This window comes from Heterodontus francisci, chromosome 3, assembly GCF_036365525.1.
Source record: "Heterodontus francisci isolate sHetFra1 chromosome 3, sHetFra1.hap1, whole genome shotgun sequence".
Lineage (NCBI taxonomy): Eukaryota > Metazoa > Chordata > Chondrichthyes > Heterodontiformes > Heterodontidae > Heterodontus > Heterodontus francisci.
The window spans coordinates 25,765,476-25,785,400 of NC_090373.1; the positions used below are offsets into that span (position 1 = coordinate 25,765,476).

The window sequence follows — 19,925 nt, forward strand, 5'->3', positions numbered from 1 at the left end:
TGCCCCCCCCCCGAACCTTCCTTCCGCCCCCCACCCGAACCTTCCTTCCGCCCCCCCCCGAACCTTCCTTCCGCCCCCACCCCCCCGAACCTTCCTTCCGCCCCCTCCCCCGAACCTTCCTTCCGCCCCCCCCCGAACCTTCCTTCCGCCCCCCCCGAACCTTCCTTCCGCCCCCCCCGAACCTTCCTTCCGCCCCCCTCCCGAACCTTCCTTCCGCCCCCCCCCGAACCTTCCTTCCGCCCCCCCCCGAACCTTCCTTCCGCCCCCCCCCGAACCTTCCTTCCGCCCCCACCCGAACCTTCCTTCCGCCCCCCCCCGAACCTTCCTTCCGCCCCCCCCCGAACCTTCCTTCCGCCCCCCTCCGAACCTTCCTTCCGCCCCCCCCCGAACCTTCCTTCCGCCCCCCCCGAACCTTCCTTCCGCCCCCCCCCGAACCTTCCTTCCGCCCCCCCCCGAACCTTCCTTCCGCCCCCCCCCCACCGAACCTTCCTTCCGCCCCCCCCCCCCGAACCTTCCTTCCGCCCCCCCCGAACTTTCCGCCCGCCCCCCCCCCCGAACCTTCCGCCCGCTCCCCCCCCGAACCTTCCTTCCGCCCCCCCCCCCCCCCCCCGAACCTTCCTTCCGCCCCCCCCCCCCCCCCCCGAACCGCCACCTCACTGCGGAGGTCCGGGAGGGAGTGGGTGCACTTGATCCCCCCGCCCCCTGCTCGCTGTGATTTTCACAAGTAGGGCCGAATGGCCACCCTTCTGTCGGCTTAAGATTCGATCAGCGTGCTCCCTCTTTCCCTGACTTTGCCACTCTGCTCCACCACAGGGTCAGTGCTTGAGTTGAACCTGTTCAGTGACCCTGTGTTAATGAGCCAGCAGCTCACACCATCAGATCTTTACACTTTTACAGGAAGAAGGAAGCAGAGACTTGCCATTACAGTCCTGTGTGCTCAGTGTGAGGAGTTATTGGCGAGGATGTGCTGCCCATTATAAAGTGGCATTCTTGAAATCCCCTGGTTGTTTTGTGTATCAATGACCAGGACAAGAAGGAATGCTAAATGAAAACTCCAGAGAATTCCAAAGTGCTGAGCTTCACTTGTGCTTTTCACTATTTCACCACTCGGACAACTCTGTAAAGGAGCATTGAACTGTGGGTGGGCATTTCCATCGGGGGAGGGAGAGATTGTTTCCCCTTTTCAGTGCTGATATTGGTGCAGATTTTGTGCTAGGAATAGCGGTGAGGCTAGCAAAGCTCGCTTATTAAAGAGCAAATAGTAATGGTAGAAATCAGGAAGTTGCTTTATGAGGTGCCTTGTTCTTCCAGAAGCTTCACTATAGCAGTATCTTGGCCTTGAAATACGTGGAACCTGTATTGGTGTGGTACTTACCTGGTAGATACCCAGTAAATATGCCAGAAAAAGTTAGTGTTTGTCCATCCCAGTGGAAGTAAACAGTGTGATAAGTCTTAATTTCTGCCAAACACTGGCACTGAAAATTAACTTTTACAAGTGTAGGGTCTCGTTTCTTCAAATTTTACTTACCAAAAAAAATACTACTTTTACAAACTTGTTTTCTGTCTCTTAATCCCATCTGTCCATCACTCACTTCCTGCATGGATTTACATTGAATTAGATATTTTAATTTACACTTCCTGCTTTGGACTCTGTCTTGGTGAGGATTCTTTAATCTGATGGTTAAGGAGACACACAGGTCCCAGATCCCCTGTACAGGGCATCATGCTGAAATGGCGCTCATTACTGCAGGTTCCAGTGTAGAAAGCCCATAGAAAGTCAGCGTGTAATGAGCGACTGGTGCAGTTTGTTCGGTGCTAATGGCAAAAATCCAGGCCATTAAGGACACAGCAGAGCTTGTGGGAACAGAATCTGCCTGTTTGTGGCCCATATTGTGCAAGATGCTACGAGGGGGTGTGTGACCCAGAAAGGGTTCAACCCTGGGCACCCCCAGGACCAGATTCTCCCATCCCATGCACCCCATACCTCCACCAGGTACCTGAACCCCCTTGACCCCACCCACCACCAGTCAGGGATGGCGAGGGCACTCAGTGCAGTTGAAACTCTGCCCTGACCATGCTGGGTATGGTTTCCAGGAGAGATGTATGTAGTGGGACATGATTAGCCCGATTACACTGACTGCCTCTCATCACGAGTGAAGAATGCTGGCTTGTCGCAAGTTACAGGCAGGTCGCTGGGTGTCACACGGGAGAAAGACAGTAAAGAGATATCGATAACCCGTGTGTATAGCTGTTTAACTTGTGCGTTATCGTTAGGAAGAGGAAATAATGGTGCTTCAGTCCTGATCTGCTTTCACTGCCATGTGCCTGCAACCAGTGTCATTCTCGAGAAATTGTTTCCACTGGTGGGACAGTCAGTAACCAAGGCGCACAGCTTTAAGATAATTGCCAAAAAAGTCAAGGTGGGGGGGATGAGAATTTTTTTTACGAAATGAGTTCTTGTCATCTGGATTGTTCTGCCTGAAAGAGATATGGAAACAGATTCAGTAGTAACTTTCGAAAGGGCATTGGGCAGAAACTTGGTTGGGGGGGGTGGGGGGGAGTAAAATTGCTGGGTTATGGCAAAAGAGCAGGGGGTTGGGGGCATGTTGGGACTAATTGAATAGCTGTCAAAGATCCCACATGGGCACAGTGGGTTGAATGATCACCTCCTGTGCTGTAAGATTCTGTAACCCTGCTCCCTTTCCCTGACTTTGCCACTGTGCTCGATCAGAGGGGCAGCCGTGTTTCGAGCCTGCTCGGTGACCCTGTGTTAATGAACCAGCATCTCTCACCTTTAAATCTTCCTCTACACTTTACAGGAAGGAGGAAGCAGAGACTCGCCAGAGAAAAGGCTGGACTCTCTCGGGTGAGTGTTAACGATTGTGTGCAGATGGATGCGTTGTGATTTTGAAATACAGAACACCCGAGGAGGAGGCATTATCTGTGGCATATCCCTATTGTCGTACCAGTGCCTCCCCATTACAGTCCTGGGTACTGGGTGAGGGTGTGCTGCCCATTACAAAGCGGCATTCTTTTAAACCCCCTGGTTGTTTTGTATCTCAATGACCAGGACAAAAAGGAATGCTAAATGAAAACTCCAGAGAATTCCAAAGTGCTGAGCTTCACTTGTGCTTTTCACTATTTCACCACTCGGACAACTCTGTAAAGGAGCATTGAACTGTGGGTGGGCATTTCCGTGGGGGGAGGTTGGGGGTTCATTCCCCTTTGCAGTGCCAATATTGGCAACACAGTGGGACCTGGGAGGAAGGTATTGGTTGTTGTATGTGGCCTGAAGGGTAATAGGTTCAGTTGCTGTGGCACGTAATTACACTGATATCGGCTCTCTCAGCCTTTCTGGGCAATGTTTGTATGAGGTCCAGTACGTATGGGGGAATGGGGCCCTGGTCTGGATCAGGGTGGGGGAAAGGGGGAATCACAGTCTGGATCGGGGGTAGGGGAGGGGAGAGGCCCCGGTCACAGTCGGGTGTGGGGGAGGGGAGAGGCCCCAGTCAGATTCGGGTGTGGGGGAGGGGAGAGGCCCCGGTCAGAGTCGGGTGGGGAGGAGGGGAGAGGCCCCAGTCAGAGTCGGGTGGGGGGGAGGGGAGAGGCCCCGGTCAGAGTCGGGTGGGGGGGAGGGGAGAGGCCCCAGTCAGAGTCGGGTGGGGGGGAGGGGAGAGGCCCCGGTCAGAGTCGGGTGGGGAGGAGGGGAGAGGCCCCGGTCAGAGTCGGGTGTGGGGGGGGGGGGAGAGGCCCCGGTCAGAGTCGGGTGTGGGGGAAGAGGGGGGCCCGATCAGGATCGCAGGGGTATGGGAGAGCCCTAGCAAGGTTGGGTGGGGAGGCCCAGGTCAGAGTCGGGTGTGGGGGAGGGGAGCCTGTTTGGATCGGGGGTGGGGAGGGGACCTGGTTAGGATGGGTGGTATGGGTGGATTCTCAGTGTCACTGGTAAGTAGGTGGGATTTTACTCCCTCCTTCTCCCAACCCCACTGCTGCTCCTAATTCTTGCTGCCTATGTTATTTTAGTTGAAGTCCTGTCCCAAAGCATTAGCTCTTTGCCCAAGCACAGGATGAAGTATGGGCAAGGGCTACTCCTTTGCCCCTCTCAAGTGGCCATTCTTGAAGCTCTGGTTTTACTGATTGATAATCAGTTTTGTAAAAAAAAAAAGTGGTTTGGCCCTGGAGGAGTATAGAAATTATAGGGGGGTACTTAAAAAAAAAAAGTAATTAGGAGAGCGAAGAGGGGGCATGAAAAAACATTGGTGGGAAAGATAATGGAAAATTCCAAGGCATTTTATAAGTATATTAAGGGCAAGAGGATAACCAGGGAAAGAGTAGGGCCCATTAAGGACCAAAGTGGCAATCTGTGTGTGGAGTTGGAGGACATAGGTGAGGTTTTAAATTATTACTTTAAATCAGTGTTCGCTATGGAGAAGGATGATGTAGGTGTAGAGATCAGGGAGGGGGATTGTGATATACTTGAACAAATTAGCATTGAAAGGGAGGAAGTATTAGATGTATACCAGGCTGTTATGTGAGGCAAGGGAGGAGATAGCAGGGCCACAGGGGAGTTACCAGAGGACTGGCAGGCAGCGAATGTTGTACCATTATTGAAGAAGGGTAGCAGGGATAAACCAGGTAATTACAGGCCGGTGAGTCTAACATCAGTGGTAGGGAAACTAGTAGAAAAAATTCTGAGGGACAGGATTAATCAAAGATAGTCAGCATGGCTTTGTCAGTGGGAGATCATGTCTAACAAATTTGATTGAATTTTTCGAGGAGGTGACTAGATGTATAGATGAGAGTAAAGCAGTTGATGTAGTCTACATGGACTTCAGTAAGTCTTTTGATAAGGTCCCACCTGGGAGATTGGTTAAGAAAGTAAGAGCCCACGGGATCCAGGGTAATTTGGCAAACTGGATCCAAAATTGGCTTAGTGACAGGAGGCAGAGGGTGATGGTCGAGGGTTGTTTTTGTGATTGGAAGCCTGTGACCAGAGGTGTACATTAATGATTTAGATGTGAATATAGGAGGTATGATCAGTAAGTTTGCAGATGAGATGAAAATTGATGGGGTTGTAAATTGTGAGGAGGAAAGCCTTAGATTACAGGACGATGTAGATGGGCTGGTAAGATGGGCAGAGCAGTGGCAAATGGAATTTAATCCTGAGAAGTGTGAGGTGATGCATTTTGGGAGGACTAACAAGACAAGAGAATATACAATGGATGGTAGGACCCTAGGAAGTACAGAGGGTCAGAGTGACCATGGTGTACTTGTCCATAGATCACTGAAGGCAGCAGCACAGTTGGATAAGGTGGTTAGGAAGGCATATGGGATACTTGCCTTTATTAGCCGAGGCATAGAATATAAGAGCAGGGGGGTTATGATGGAGCTGTATAAAATGCTAGTTAGGCCACAGCTGGAGTACTGTGTACAGTTCTGGTCATCACACTATCGGAAGGATGTGATTGCACTGGAGAGGGTGTAGAGGAGATTCACCAGGATATTGCCTGGGCTGGAGTATTTCAGCTATGAAGAGAGACTGGATAGGCTAGGGTTGTTTTCCTTAGAGCAGAGAAGGCTGAGGGGGGGCCTGATTGAGGTATCCAAAATTATGAGGGGCATAGATAGATAGGAAGAAACCTCTTCCCTTAGCGGAGGTGTCAGCAAGCAGGGGGCGTAGATTTAAGGTAAGGGGCAGGAGGTTTAGAGGGCATTTGTGGAAATATTTTTTCACCCATAGGGTGGTTGGAATCTGGAATGCACTGCCTGAAGGGGTGGTAAAGGCAGGAACCCTCACAACATTTAAGAAGTATTTAGACGAGCACTTGAAACGCCATAGCATACAAGGCCAAGTGCGGGAAAGTGGGATTAGAATAGATAGGTGCTTGATGGTGGGCCGAAGGGCCTGTTTCTGTGCTGTATAACTCTGACTCTGTGACACTAGCATTAAAGTGCGGATGTCTTTGTGGGCTATTCCACTATGTGGGGCTTTGAGACCAAACCTGGTCCTCATCTGGTGGTGCAAACAATTTGATGAACCATTAATAGTGAGGGGGGGAGAAGGAGAGACCCAATAAAATGTATTCTGAAATGATGAAATTCCTCAACAGATGTCCATCAGGGTGTGGGAGGAACAGATGTCCAAATTCAGTCCTCACTAAGCCATGGCCACCTGCTCCTCAAAGTCTTGCTTTAAATTTTATAATTGGCTCCCTGCCCCTGTGCCACTGACATCCCCCCCCCCACCAACCAAACTTTGACCCATGAAACTCAAGATGATAAAGCTCTTGTAACCTGTCTGCTCTGCCTTTGCTTTGCAGCTCCCAGACTTGAAGGATGCAGAAGCTGTGCAGAAGTTTTTCCTGGAAGAGATCCAACTAGGTGAAGAGTTGTTGGCACAAGGTCAGTACTTTCAAAGTAACCCTTGCTATATTTAAAAAAAATTCTCAACTTTTCCCTCTTCAACGCACATTGTCCAAAAATACTGGATTCGGGTGTGTGGCAGTTGTTGCTGTATTCGTAATCCAGAGAACAGGAGTTTAAATCCCACTGTCACATTCCCAGTTGTTTAAAATCTGGGAATAAAAAGCTGCTCTCAGTAAAAGTAACCATGAAGCTGTCAGCTTTAAAAAAAAAATTAGCCGTTGTTTAAAAACCCAACTGGTTCACTAATGTCCCTTTTGGGAAGGAAACCTGTTCTTGGTGTGTGCATACATATGTGACTGCAGTCCCATACCAACATGGTTGACTGAAGTAGTCCCAGTAGGTTCAAGGAGAAAGCCACCACCATCTTCTCAAGCAACAAGAGATGTGTGGTAAATATTGGCCTTGCCATGGATGCCCACATCCTGAGAATTATTTCTAGATTGATTAAAGAGCTTCCAGCCTTTACTGGTCCAGTCATGGAAGAACTAACAGAGGTTGCTGGGTTTGCAGCCATAATGTTCTCATTATCACAATCGTTACAGAGCAGAAGGAGGCCATTCGGCCCATCGTGTCCACACATGCTCTCCGAAAGAACAATTCCCTCAGTCCCATTCCCCTGCCTTCTCCCCATAACACTGCACATTCTTCCTTTTCATATAACTGTCTAATTCCCTTTAGACTGCTTCAATTGAACCTGCCTGCACCACACTCAGGCAGCAGTGCATTCCAGACCTTAACCATTCGCTGCATGAAAAAGTTTTTCCTCATGTCACTTTTGCTTCTCTTACCCTTTACTTTAAATCTATGCCCTCTCGTTCTCGATCCTTTCATGAGTGGGAACAGGTTCTCTCTACCTGCTCTGTCCCGACCCCTCATGATTTTGAATACCTCTATCAAATCACCTCTCAGCCTTCTCTTCTCCAAGGAAAACAGTCCTAACTTCTGCAATCTGTATTCGTAACTGAAATTCCTCATCCCTGGAAACATTCTCATGAATCTTTTCTGTACTCTCTCCAATGCCCTCACATTTGGGCGGCACAGTGGTGCAGTGGTTAGCACTGCAGCCTCACAGCTCCAGCGACCCGGGTTCAATTCTAGGTACTGCCTGTGTGGAGTTTGCAAGTTCTCCCTGTGTCTGCGTGGGTTTTCGCCGGGTGCTCTGGTTTCCTCCCACATGCCAAAGACTTGCAGGTTGATAGGTAAGTTAGCCATTATAAATTGCCCCTAGTATAGGTAGGTGGTAGGGGAATTGAGGGACAGGTGGGGATGTGGTAGGAATATGGAATTAGTGTAGGATTAGTATAAATGGGTGGTTGATGGTCAGCACAGACTCGGTGGGCTGAAGGGCCTGTTTCAGTGCTGTATCTCTAAATAATAAAAATAAAATAATCTTTCCTCAAGTGCGGTGCCCAGAATTGGACGCAATACTCCAGCTGAGGCCGAACTTGTGTCTTATACAAGTTCAACATAATCTCCTTGCTCTTGTACTCTATGCCCCTATTAATAAAGCTCAGGATACTGTATGTTTTATTAAATGCTCTCTCAACCTGTCCTTCACAGACTTATGTACATATGCACCCAGGTCCCTCTGCTCCTGCACCCCCTTTATTCTATATTGTCTCTCCATGCTCTTCCAACCAAAATTCATTCTGGGGGTGTGGACAGTTTTGTGGTGAGGCCAGCTTCTAGCATGGTTTTTTAAATTAGCACTAAGAGAATCACAGAACCTAAATTTGCGCTTAAAGCTTTACGATCCTTTGCCCTGGTTTGGTCAATTTTTTTAGGTGAATTGCGCTGTAGAAACCCAAGAGAACCGAGTAGAAACTCTTACCCATTTTTTGTGGTTGGGTTTTGATCTAGTTTCTTCCCCCAAGATTTTATGCAGACAATTGTCCATTATTACTCCTGTCATATTTCCGAAAGCAGATCCGAAACAGCATTAATTTGCATTTGTAAAGAAAGATTTGCATTCCTATAGCGCCTTTGTTGCCTCAGGATGTTCCAAAGCACTTTACAGCCAATTAAGTATTTGTGATGTGTAGTCACTGTAATAAACTAGGAAAGGTGGCAATGAATTTTGTGCACAGCAGGCTCCCACAAGCAGCAATGAGAAAATGAACAGATAAATGAACAGGGGGTGGCGCAGTGGTTAGCACCGCAGCCTCACAGCTCCAGTGACCCGGGTTCAGTTCTGGGTACTGCCTGTGCGGAGTTTGCAAGTTCTCCCTGTGACGGCGTGGGTTTCCGCCGGGTGCTCCCACAGCCAAAGACTTGCGGGTTGATAGGTAAATTGGACATTATAAATTGCCCCTAGTATAGGTTGGTGGTAGGGGAATTGAGGGAAGGTGGGGATGTGGTAGGGAATATGGGATTAGTATAAAATGGGTGGTTGATGGTCGGCACAGACTCGGTGGGCCGAAGGGCCTGTTTCAGTGCTGTATCTAAACTAAAAAAAAAATGTTTTAGTGATGTTGGTTGAGAGATAAATGTTGGCCAGAACACTGGGGAGAACTTCTCCATTCCTCTTTGAAATAGTGCCATGGGATTTTATACCAGCTTGAATTAGGTGTGTTAACATAGATTATGTGTTCAAATCTCTGGAGTGGGACTTGAATACTCAACCTTCTGAGTGAAACAAGAGTGCTACCCTCTGAGCCAAGAAGGTAATGCCTTTAATGTAGTAAAGTCCCGGGCTGCTTCCTGGGAGAGTGTAATCACTGAGTCATGAAATGTTAGGGCAGTTGACCAAAAGCTTGGTCAAAGAGGTAGGTATTAAGGAGCGTCTTCAAGGGGAGAGAGGTAGAGGTTTAGAGTGATAATTCCAGAGCTTGGGGCCGAAGCTGTTGAAGGCAAGGCCACCAATCCTGGTGCAGAGGGAGTGGGGGGCTGGCCAAGGGAAGTTGGAAGAATGGGGAGTTGACACAAGGCCTCGTCCTGGGGTGGGCCCAGATTCCACTGTTATGGAGAAGTTAAGTGACTGTCTTGTTTCTGCAGGTGACTATGAGAAGGGTGTGGATCATCTGACGAATGCTATCGCTGTGTGTGGACAACCTCAGCAGCTCTTGCAGGTGCTGCAGCAGACTCTGCCTCCACCTGTCTTCCAGATGCTGTTGACCAAACTGCCAACCATCAGCCAGGTACGGGGTGACTGGATGTATTGGGGAGTGGGTGGGGTGGTGGTTGAATTCCCTGTGTGTTCTGCAGGATGAGCGGGCTGCTTTCTGTTGGCTCTTGACCTTGATGGTTATCCTGAATGTGGACAATCTGGGCCAGGGATGTTGCACTAACGAGTGGAGGGTACGTGGAGTTCAGCTTCAGGCCCCCCTTTTCTGTTTACACAGTCTGCTTTGGTGGTGCCTTGTGTGGCATTAACACACAGGTCCATGTCCAAGCCTTCAGAGCAGAGATGAGGTCTGCTGGTGTTTGTGGTGAGTTGCACCAGTGTCCTTGCCATTTGATTGTTTATGGAGATTTGTGTAAAATATCGACATCCATTGTGAGTCTCACAAGCAGGGTCCTGTAATGAGTGCCTGTGCATAATTAAGGGAGTCTCAGAGATGGGTTGCCACTTTTCGAATTGTGTGGTGCCAAAGGAGGCCATTTAATCCATCGTGCCTGTGCTGGCTGTGTGTTAGAGCTATGCAAATAATCCCACTCCCCCTAGTATCTCTCCAAAGACCTGAAAAATTTCCCCTTGAAATATTTATCCAATTCCCTTTTAAAAGTTACTATTGAATCTGCTTCCACCACCCTTTCTGGCAGTACATTCCAGATCATCATAATGCACTGTTTTAAAAAAAAAACTCTCCATCTTCCCTCGTGCTAATCACAAATCAGAGTTCTCTGATTTAATGACCTTTCTGGAGGTGCAAACAGTTTCTCTTGATTTTCTTCATCAAAACTCTCAGTCACTTGTGCTGAAAATGTTGCACAGATAAATAGAATGGGTAAGGGCCTGAGGAGCATGAATGTGGAGGAGGGTGCTGGGAGGTGCACTGGTATGATCTTGGGTCACAGTCAGGGTGAGGAGGGCACTGTTAATGTCCTGGGTGTGGAGGAGCTGTGGGTGAGGATGTGCTGCCCATTACAGTCCTGTGTGCTGGGTGTGGAGGAGCTGTGGGTGAGGATGTGCAGTCTATTACAGTCCTGTGTGCTGGGTGTGGAGGAGCTGTGGGTGAGGATGTGCAGTCTATTACAGTCCTGTGTGCTGGGTGTGGAGGAGCTGTGGGTGAGGGTGTGCTGCCCATTACAGTCCTGTGTGCTGGGTGTGGAGGAGCTGTGGGTGACGATGTGCTGCCCATTACAGTCCTGTGTGCTGGGTGTGGAGGAGCTGTGGGTGAGGATGTGCAGTCTATTGCTGTCCTGTGTGCTGGGTGTGGAGGAGCTGTGGGTGAGGATGTGCAGTCTATTACAGTCCTGTGTGCTGGGTTTGGAGGAGCTGTGGGTGAGGATGTGCAGTCTATTACAGTCCTGGGTGTGGAGGAGCTGTGGGTGTGCTGCCCATTACAGTCCTGTGTGCTGGGTGTGGAGGAGCTGTGGGTGAGGATGTGCAGTCTATTACAGTCCTGTGTGCTGGGTGTGGAGGAGCTGTGGGTGAGGGTGTGCTGCCCATTACAGTCCTGGGTGTGGAGGAGCTGTGGGTGACTATGTGCTGCCCATTAGAGTCCTGTGTGCTGGGTGTGGAGGAGCTGTGGGTGAGGATGTGCTGCCCGTTACAGTCCTGTGTGCTGGGTGTGGAGGAGCTGTGGGTGAGGGTGTGCTGCCCATTACAGTCCTGTGTGCTGGGTGTGGGGGAGCTGTGGGTGAGGGTGTGCGGTCTATTACAATCCTGGGTACTGGGTGAGGGTGTGCAGTCCATTACAGTCCTGGGTACTGGGTACTGGGTGAGGGTGTGCAGTCCATTACAGTCCTGGGTACTGGGTGAGGGTGTGCAGTCCATTACAATGCGGCATTCTTTTAAACCCCCTGGTTGTTTTGTATCTCAATGACCAGGACAAAAAGGAATGCTAAATGAAAACTCCAGAGAATTCCAAAGTGCTGAGCTTCACTTGTGCTTTTCACTATTTCACCACTCGGACAACTCTGTAAAGGAGCATTGAACTGTGGGTGGGCATTTCCATAGGGGGGAGGGGGGGGAGTGGGCAGTGGGGGATTGATTCCTCTTTGCAGTGTCAATGTTGACAACACAGCGGGACCTGAGAGGAAGGAATCAGGTGATGTATGTGGCCTGAAGGGTAAAAGGTTCAGTTGTTGCGGCGCGTAGTGTCTGTCACAATGATTGCTGATATCAGTTCCCTGAGCCTTTGATAATTGCATCAAGCTTGGCCAGGAGAGTGGGACCCATAGCTCTGCATATTGTCTCTCTGACCAACTGTGGAGTAGGTACTGGGAGGGTGACTGGACCAGGTTTAACGGTGAGGTGCTCTGTCCAGGGAAAGGGGTGGGGATCGTGTCTGACCAGGGGAGTGGGTAGAGGGGTGGGGGGTTGGTGTGGAGATGGTCTGAGGTGGGGTTGGGATCTGGGTCAGGAGATGACTGTCACCGTTTCATTTTAGTCAGCCTGCCTCCTGATTGCACTTGACCATTGAAAGTTTTATGCTGGCAAATAGAACTAATAGGCGACAGAGGGTCGCATGAGTAGTGAGAGCAGGAGGTAACTGTCCATCCAGTGAGGGGGGAGGGGAATAGAGTGAGAGCAGGAGGTAACTGTCCACACAGTGAGGGGGGAGGGGAATAGAGTGAGAGCAGGAGGTGAATGTCCATACAGTGAGGGGGGAGGGGAATAGAGTGAGAGCAGGAGGTGAATGTCCACACAGTGAGGGGGGAGGGGAATAGAGTGAGAGCAGGAGGTGACTGTCCAGACAGTGAGGGGGGAGGGGAATAGAGAGAGAGCAGGAGGTGAATGTCCATACAGTGAGGGGGGAGGGGAATAGAGAGAGAGCAGGAGGTGACTGTCCACACAGTGAGGGGGGAGGGGAATAGAGTGAGAGCAGGAGGTGAATGTCCATACAGTGAGGGGGGAGGGGAATAGAGTGAGAGCAGGAGGTGAATGTCCATACAGTGAGGGGGGAGGGGAATAGAGAGAGAGCAGGAGGTGAATGTCCATACAGTGAGGGGGGAGGGGAATAGAGTGAGAGCAGGAGGTGAATGTCCAGACAGTGAGGGGGGAGGGGAATAGAGAGAGAGCAGGAGGTGAATGTCCATACAGTGAGGGGGGAGGGGAATAGAGTGAGAGCAGGAGGTGAATGTCCATACAGTGAGGGGGGAGGGGAATAGAGTGAGAGCAGGAGGTGAATGTCCATACAGTGAGGGGGGAGGGGAATAGAGAGAGAGCAGGAGGTGAATGTCCATACAGTGAGGGGGGAGGGGAATAGAGTGAGAGCAGGAGGTGAATGTCCATACAGTGAGGGGGGAGGGGAATAGAGTGAGAGCAGGAGGTGAATGTCCATACAGTGAGGGGGGAGGGGAATAGAGAGAGAGCAGGAGGTGAATGTCCATACAGTGAGGGGGGAGGAGAACAGAGTGAGAGCAGGAGGTGAATGTCCATACAGTGAGGGGGGAGGGGAATAGAGTGAGAGCAGGAGGTGACTGTCCACACAGTGAGGGGGGAGGGGAATAGAGTGAGAGCAGGAGGTGAATGTCCACACAGTGAGGGGGGAGGGGAATAGAGTGAGAGCAGGAGGTGACTGTCCAGACAGTGAGGGGGGAGGGGAATAGAGTGAGAGCAGGAGGTGAATGTCCATACAGTGAGGGGGGAGGGGAATAGAGAGAGAGCAGGAGGTGAATGTCCATACAGTGAGGGGGGAGGGGAATAGAGTGAGAGCAGGAGGTGAATGTCCATACAGTGAGGGGGGAGGGGAATAGAGAGAGAGCAGGAGGTGAATGTCCATACAGTGAGGGGGGAGGGGAATAGAGTGAGAGCAGGAGGTGACTGTCCACACAGTGAGGGGGGGAGGGGAATAGAGTGAGAGCAGGAGGTGAATGTCCATACAGTGAGGGGGGAGGGGAATAGAGTGAGAGCAGGAGGTGAATGTCCACACAGTGAGGGGGGAGGGGAATAGAGTGAGAGCAGGAGGTGAATGTCCATACAGTGAGGGGGGAGGGGAATAGAGTGAGAGCAGGAGGTGAATGTCCATACAGTGAGGGGGGAGGGGAATAGAGAGAGAGCAGGAGGTGAATGTCCATACAGTGAGGGGGGAGGGGAATAGAGAGAGAGCAGGAGGTGACTGTCCACACAGTGAGGGGGGAGGGGAATAGAGTGAGAGCAGGAGGTGAATGTCCATACAGTGAGGGGGGAGGGGAATAGAGAGAGAGCAGGAGGTGAATGTCCATACAGTGAGGGGGGAGGGGAATAGAGTGAGAGCAGGAGGTGAATGTCCATACAGTGAGGGGGGAGGGGAATAGAGTGAGAGCAGGAGGTGAATGTCCATACAGTGAGGGGGGAGGGGAATAGAGTGAGAGCAGGAGGTGACTGTCCACACAGTGAGGGGGGAGGGGAATAGAGTGAGAGCAGGAGGTGAATGTCCACACAGTGAGGGGGGAGGGGAATAGAGTGAGAGCAGGGGGTGACTGTCCAGACAGTGAGGGGGGAGGGGAATAGAGAGAGAGCAGGAGGTGAATGTCCATACAGTGAGGGGGGAGGGGAATAGAGAGAGAGCAGGAGGTGAATGTCCATACAGTGAGGGGGGAGGGGAATAGAGTGAGAGCAGGAGGTGAATGTCCATACAATGAGGGGGGAGGGGAATAGAGTGAGAGCAGGAGGTGAATGTCCATACAATGAGGGGGGAGGGGAATAGAGTGAGAGCAGGAGGTGAATGTCCATACAGTGAGGGGGGAGGGGAAATAGAGTGAGAGGAGGAGGAGGTGAATGTCCATACAGTGAGGGGGGAGGGGAATAGAGTGAGAGGAGGAGGAGGTGAATGTCCATACAGTGAGGGGGCAGGGGAAATAGAGAGAGAGCAGGAGGTAACTGTCCATACAGTGAGGGGGGAGGGGAATAGAGAGAGAGCAGGAGGTGAATGTCCATACAGTGAGGGGGGAGGAGAATCGAGTGAGAGCAGGAGGTGAATGTCCATACAGTGAGGGGGGAGGGGAATAGAGTGAGAGGAGGAGGAGGTGAATGTCCATACAGTGAGGGGGCAGGGGAAATGGAGTGAGAGCAGGAGGTAACTGTCCATACAGTGAGGGGGGAGGAGAATAGAGTGAGAGCAGGAGGTGACTGTCCAGACAGTGAGGGGGGAGGAGAATAGAGTGAGAGCAGGAGGTGAATGTCCAGACAGTGAGGGGGGAGGGGAATAGAGTGAGAGCAGGAGGTGACTGTCCAGACAGTGAGGGGGGAGGGGAATAGAGTGAGAGCAGGAGGTGAATGTCCATACAGTGAGGGGGGAGGGGAATAGAGTGAGAGCAGGAGGTGAATGTCCATACAGTGAGGGGGGAGGGGAATAGAGAGAGAGCAGGAGGTGAATGTCCATACAGTGAGGGGGGAGGGGAATAGAGTGAGAGCAGGAGGTGAATGTCCATACAGTGAGGGGGGAGGGGAATAGAGTGAGAGCAGGAGGTGACTGTCCATCGATAGGGAAATAGAATGAGAGCCCATGCCGCACAAACAGCAATGTGATGGCCAAATAAAGTGGAAGGGAAGACGGGCAAGGGTGTGGCAGGGTGAAGGGATTGTAAAGCTTAACTGACAAGTATCTTTTACTTTATACAAACTGGGTGGTTTTATTTTAATAAAAAAAAGGGTGTGGTGATTGCTAACCGCTGTCTTGTCTTGCCTCTGCAGAGGATTGTGACTGCACAGACCTTAGTCGAAGACGATGTGGAGTGAAGTGAGCTTCCTGTGACATTGGGAGCATGAGTAATCAAACCTCCGTGTCTCTCTCTCTTTCATTGTATATATTTAGCATAAAGTGGACTCTGGATTGAAACCGGAAAGTTTAAACTCTCGTGTTGTCCTCTTCACCACTAAAGGTTCCCATAGCGTCACTTTATTTATTACACCAGTTTATTGGCTGTATTTTAATATGAATTGAATGGGTCTCGTGTTGCAGTTCTGCTGCTGAATGTCGTTTGTTTCTGGGCTTAACTGTCAGAAATCTACTCCTGTACAGACACGGAATATATTGTTGGACACCAGGAGAGTCCAGCCCTTGCACATCTGGAACATGTGAGAGCTCCCAACCCCACAGATCCACAGCTGCCTGATTAAAATGAATGCTGTTAATCTTAGATTTTTAATAAATTTATTAAATCAAATACAAACTTCCGTGGTCGTTCCTTTTTCAAAAGGATGTTGTGTAAAGTGGATGTGATTAAGGTGTGTTATTGGTAAGATGCACCACCTTGAGTTCTTTATTTGTCATCTGTCAAAGGCTTAAAATGTTGCAAAAAATAGTAACAAGTCTGAGGATTAGGAGTGTTTTAGAAACCAGCAGAGGGCCACCAAAAAGTTGATGAGGGAAAAAAATAGAATGAGAGTAAACTAGCCAGCAATATTAAAACAGATTGTAAGAGATTTTGTAAAGGAAGAGAGTAGCTAAAGTCCCTTAGAGGCAGAGACAGGAGAAATCTTCATGGGGAATGAGGAAATGGAAGAGGCATTGAACTAATATTTTGTGTCTGTCTTCACAATAGAAAGCACAAGTTCCATACCAGAAATAGACAGTAACCTAGGGGCTAAAAAGTGTGGAAATTAAGGAAATTCTGTTTGACAAATTTACTATAGTTTTTGTGGATGTAACTAGAAGGGTAGATAAAGGGGAACCAGTAGAATTAGTGTACCTGGAATTTCAAAAGGCATTCGATAAGGTGCCACATAAAAGATTAATAGGCAAGATAAGGGCTCATGGTGTTGGGGGTAATATATTAGTGTGGATAGAGGATAGGTTAACAGATAGGAAGCAGAGAGTGGGCGTAAATGGGGCATTTTCACATTTGCAGGTAGTGAATAGTGGGGTGCCGCAAGGATCAGTGCTGGGGCCTCAGCTATTCATACTATTATTGACTTGGATGAAGAGATAAAGTAATGTATTTAAGTTTGCTGATCCAAAGCTCGGTGGAAAGGTGAGCTGAGGGGAGGATGTAGAGGCTGCCAAGAGATATAGGCAGGTTAAGTGAGTGGGCAACAAGATAGCAAATGGAGTATAATGTAGGGAAGTGTGAAGTTGTTCACTTTAGTCGTAAAAATAGAAAAGCAGAATATCTTTTAAAAGGTGTGAAACTGGTAAGTGTTGATGTTCAGAAAGGCTTGGGGGTACTCGTACAAGGAACGCACCAAGTTAACATGCAGGTGAAGCAGGCTGTTAGGAAGGCAAATGGCATGTTGGCCTTTATTGTAAGGGGATTGGAGTACAGGAATAAAGAAGTCTTACTAAAATTGTACAGGGCTTTGGTGAGACAGCACCTGGAATACTTTGTGCAGTTTTGGTCTCCACATTTAAGAAAGGATATACTTGCACTGGAGGCAGTGCAGCAAAGATTTACTAAATTGGTCCGTGGGATGAGGAGGTTGTCCCATGATGAGAGGCTGAGTAAATCGGGCCTATATTCTCTGGAGTTTAGAAGAATGAGAGGTGATCTAATTGAGACATACAAGATTATGAAAGGACTTGATATGGTGGAAGCTGAGAGATTGTTCCCACTGGTCAGGGAATCTAGAACCTGGGGGACACAGTCTCAGGATAAGGGGTTAATCATTCAGGACTGAGATGAGAAAATACTACACTCAAAGTGTTGTGAATCTTTGGAATTCTCTATCCCACAGGGTTGTGGATGTTCCATCATTGAAGACATTTAAGGCTGGGATATTTAGATTTTTGGTCTCACAGGGAATCAAGGGATATGGGGAGCAGGCAGGAAAGTGGAATTGAAACCCAAGATCAGCCATGATCGTATTGAATGATGGAGCAGGCTTGATAAGCCATATGGTCTACCACTATTTCTTGTGTTCTTAAAAGGACGTACAGTGCCTACCAATTCTAGCTTTGAGTTTGTGCAAACACAATGGCTGGACAAACTGCATTCATACAGCACGTATAACATAGTAAAACATCACAAGGCAGGTCACAGGAGCATTATTCAAAAAATTTGACTCAGCCGTATAAGGAAATATTAGGACAAATGACCAAAAGCTTGGTCAAAGAGATATGTTTTTAAGTTATGTCTTAAAGGAGGAGACAGAATTGGAGACGGGAAGGGAGGGAATTCCAGAGTTTAGTGCCTTAGCTGAAGGCACAGCTACCAATGTTGGAAATTCAGGAATGTGAGGCTAAATTTGGAGACGCGCAAAGTTCTCTGATGGTTCTGGAGCAAGGGGAGGTTATGGAGAGAGGGAGGATTGTAGGGCTGGAGGAGGTCACAGAGAATTCCAAAGATTCACAACCCTCTGAGTAAAGACATTTCTCCTCATCTCTGCCCTAAGTGGCTTCCCCCTTATTTTGAAATTGTGTCCCCTGGTTCTAGACTCCCAAACAGGGGAAACATCTTAGCTGCATCTACCCTGTCTATCCCTTTAAGTATTTTGTAGGTTTCAATGAGATCACCTCTCATTCTTCAAAACTCTAGAGAATACAGGTCCAATTTCCCCGATCTTTCTTCACAGGACAGTCCCACCGTCCCGGGAACAAGTCTGGTGAACCTTCGTTGCACTCCCTCTATGGCAATAATATCCTTCCTAAGGGAAGGGGACCAAAACTGCGCACACTACTCCAGGTGCAGTCTAACCAAGGTTCTATACAATTGAAGCAAGACTTCACTACTCCGGTACTCAGATCCTCTTGCGATAAAGGATAACATACCATTAGCCTTCTTAATTGCTTGCTGTACCTGCATGTTAGCTTTCAGTGACTTATTGACAAGGACACCCAGGTCTGTTTGTACATCTACACTTTCTAATCTCTTAACATTTAAGAAATACTCTGCACATCTGTTGCTCCTACCAAAGTGGGTAACCTCTCATTTTTCCACATTATATTCCATCTGGCATGTTCTTGCCCACTCACTAGGTTTGTCCAAATCCCCTTGAAGCCACTTTGCGTCTTCCTCACAACACACATTCCCACCTAGTTTTGTGTTATCTGCGAACTTGGAAATACTACATTTGGTCACCACATCCAAATCATTGATATATATATTGTGAACAGCTGGGGCCCAAGTACTGATCCTTGGGGTGTCCCACTAGTCATAGCCTGCCAATGCGAGAATGACCCATTTATTCCTACTCTGTTTTCTGTCTGTTAACCAATCCTTAATCCATACCAGTATATTACCTCCTATCCCATGTGCTTTAATTTTGCTAATCAACCTCCTGTGGGGGACTTTATCAAAAGCCTTCTGAAAATCCAGGTATAATATGTCCACCGACTCCCCTTTATCAATTCTGTTAGTAACATTCTCAAAAAAACTTCAGGTTCGTCAAACATAATTTCCATTCATAAATCCATGTTGACTATGCCCAGTCAGATCATTAATATCTAAGTGTCAATTTATCGCATCCTTTAGAATAGATTCTAACATTTTCCCGACTACTGATGTAAGACTAACAGGTCTGTAATTCCCTGTTTTCCCTCTCCCTTCTTAAATCGTGGGGTGACATTTGCTATCATTTCTGTATCAGTTTCTTTGTCCTCCTTTGCTGTATTTTAAAATCCTCCCAATCCTCAGGTTTACTACTATTTCTGGCAACTTTATACGCTTTTTTAATCATACTAATCTTACACAATTAATCTTGCACAAAGAACAGCCAGGCGCTGCGCAAATGACTACTGGCAACACCTATGCTGTCATATTCAGCTGGCTTCAGACACCGGAAACATCAGAGGAATGTATGATGGCATTAAGAGAACTTTTGGGCCAACCATCAAGAAGATCGCCCCACTCAAATCTAAATCAGGGGACACAATCACTGACCAACGCAAGCAAATGGACCGCTGGGTTGAGCACGACCTAGAACTGTACTCCAGGGAGAATGTTGTCACTGAGACTGCCCTCAATGCAGCCCAGCCTCTACCAGGGGTGGCGCAGTGGTTAGCACTGCTGCCTCACAGTTCCAGCGACCCGGGTTCAATTCTGGGTACTGCCTGTGTGGAGTTTGCAAGTTCTCCCTGTGTCTGCGTGGGTTTCCTCCGGGTGCTCCGGTTTCCTCCCACAAGCCAAAAGACTTGCAGGTTGATAGGTAAATTGGCCATTATAAATTGCCCCTAGTATAGATAGGTGGTAGGGAAATATAGGGACAGGTGGGGATGTGGTAGGAATATGGGATTAGTGTAGGATTAGTATAAATGGGTGGTTGATGGTCGGCACAGACTTGTGGGCCGAAGGGCCTGTTTCAGTGCTGTATCTCTAAACTAAAAAAAAACTGAACAGTCATGGATGGGCTGGACGTACAGCCAACAAAATCGGAACACCGTGATGCCATTGATTCTCTAGCCTGTGGAAAAGCCCCTGGGAAGGACAGCATTACCTCTGAAATAATCAAGAGTGCCAAGCCTGCTATACTCTCAGCA

General features: G+C 48.9%; 1 protein-coding gene and 3 non-coding genes across 4 annotated transcripts; all 4 read left to right on the forward strand.

The window, feature by feature from the left end:
- Positions 1–982: 982 nt before the first annotated feature.
- On the forward strand, positions 983–1,117 carry LOC137368134 (small nucleolar RNA SNORA14). The gene has a single exon (XR_010974363.1). It is a non-coding gene; the product is annotated as a small nucleolar RNA SNORA14 (small nucleolar RNA).
- A 957-nt stretch (positions 1,118–2,074) lies between these two features.
- On the forward strand, positions 2,075–15,684 carry LOC137366706 (mitochondrial import receptor subunit TOM20 homolog). The gene is made up of 5 exons (XM_068028377.1): positions 2,075–2,081; positions 2,682–2,866; positions 6,318–6,399; positions 9,418–9,560; positions 15,206–15,684. The coding sequence occupies exons 1-5, from the start codon at positions 2,075–2,077 to the stop codon at positions 15,248–15,250; spliced, it is 462 nt and encodes a 153-aa protein (XP_067884478.1). The 3' UTR covers positions 15,251–15,684.
- On the forward strand, positions 3,025–3,160 carry LOC137368136 (small nucleolar RNA SNORA14). Its single transcript, XR_010974365.1, has one exon. It is a non-coding gene; the product is annotated as a small nucleolar RNA SNORA14 (small nucleolar RNA).
- LOC137368135 (small nucleolar RNA SNORA14) lies at positions 11,370–11,505 on the forward strand. Its single transcript, XR_010974364.1, has one exon. It is a non-coding gene; the product is annotated as a small nucleolar RNA SNORA14 (small nucleolar RNA).
- Positions 15,685–19,925: the final 4,241 nt, after the last annotated feature.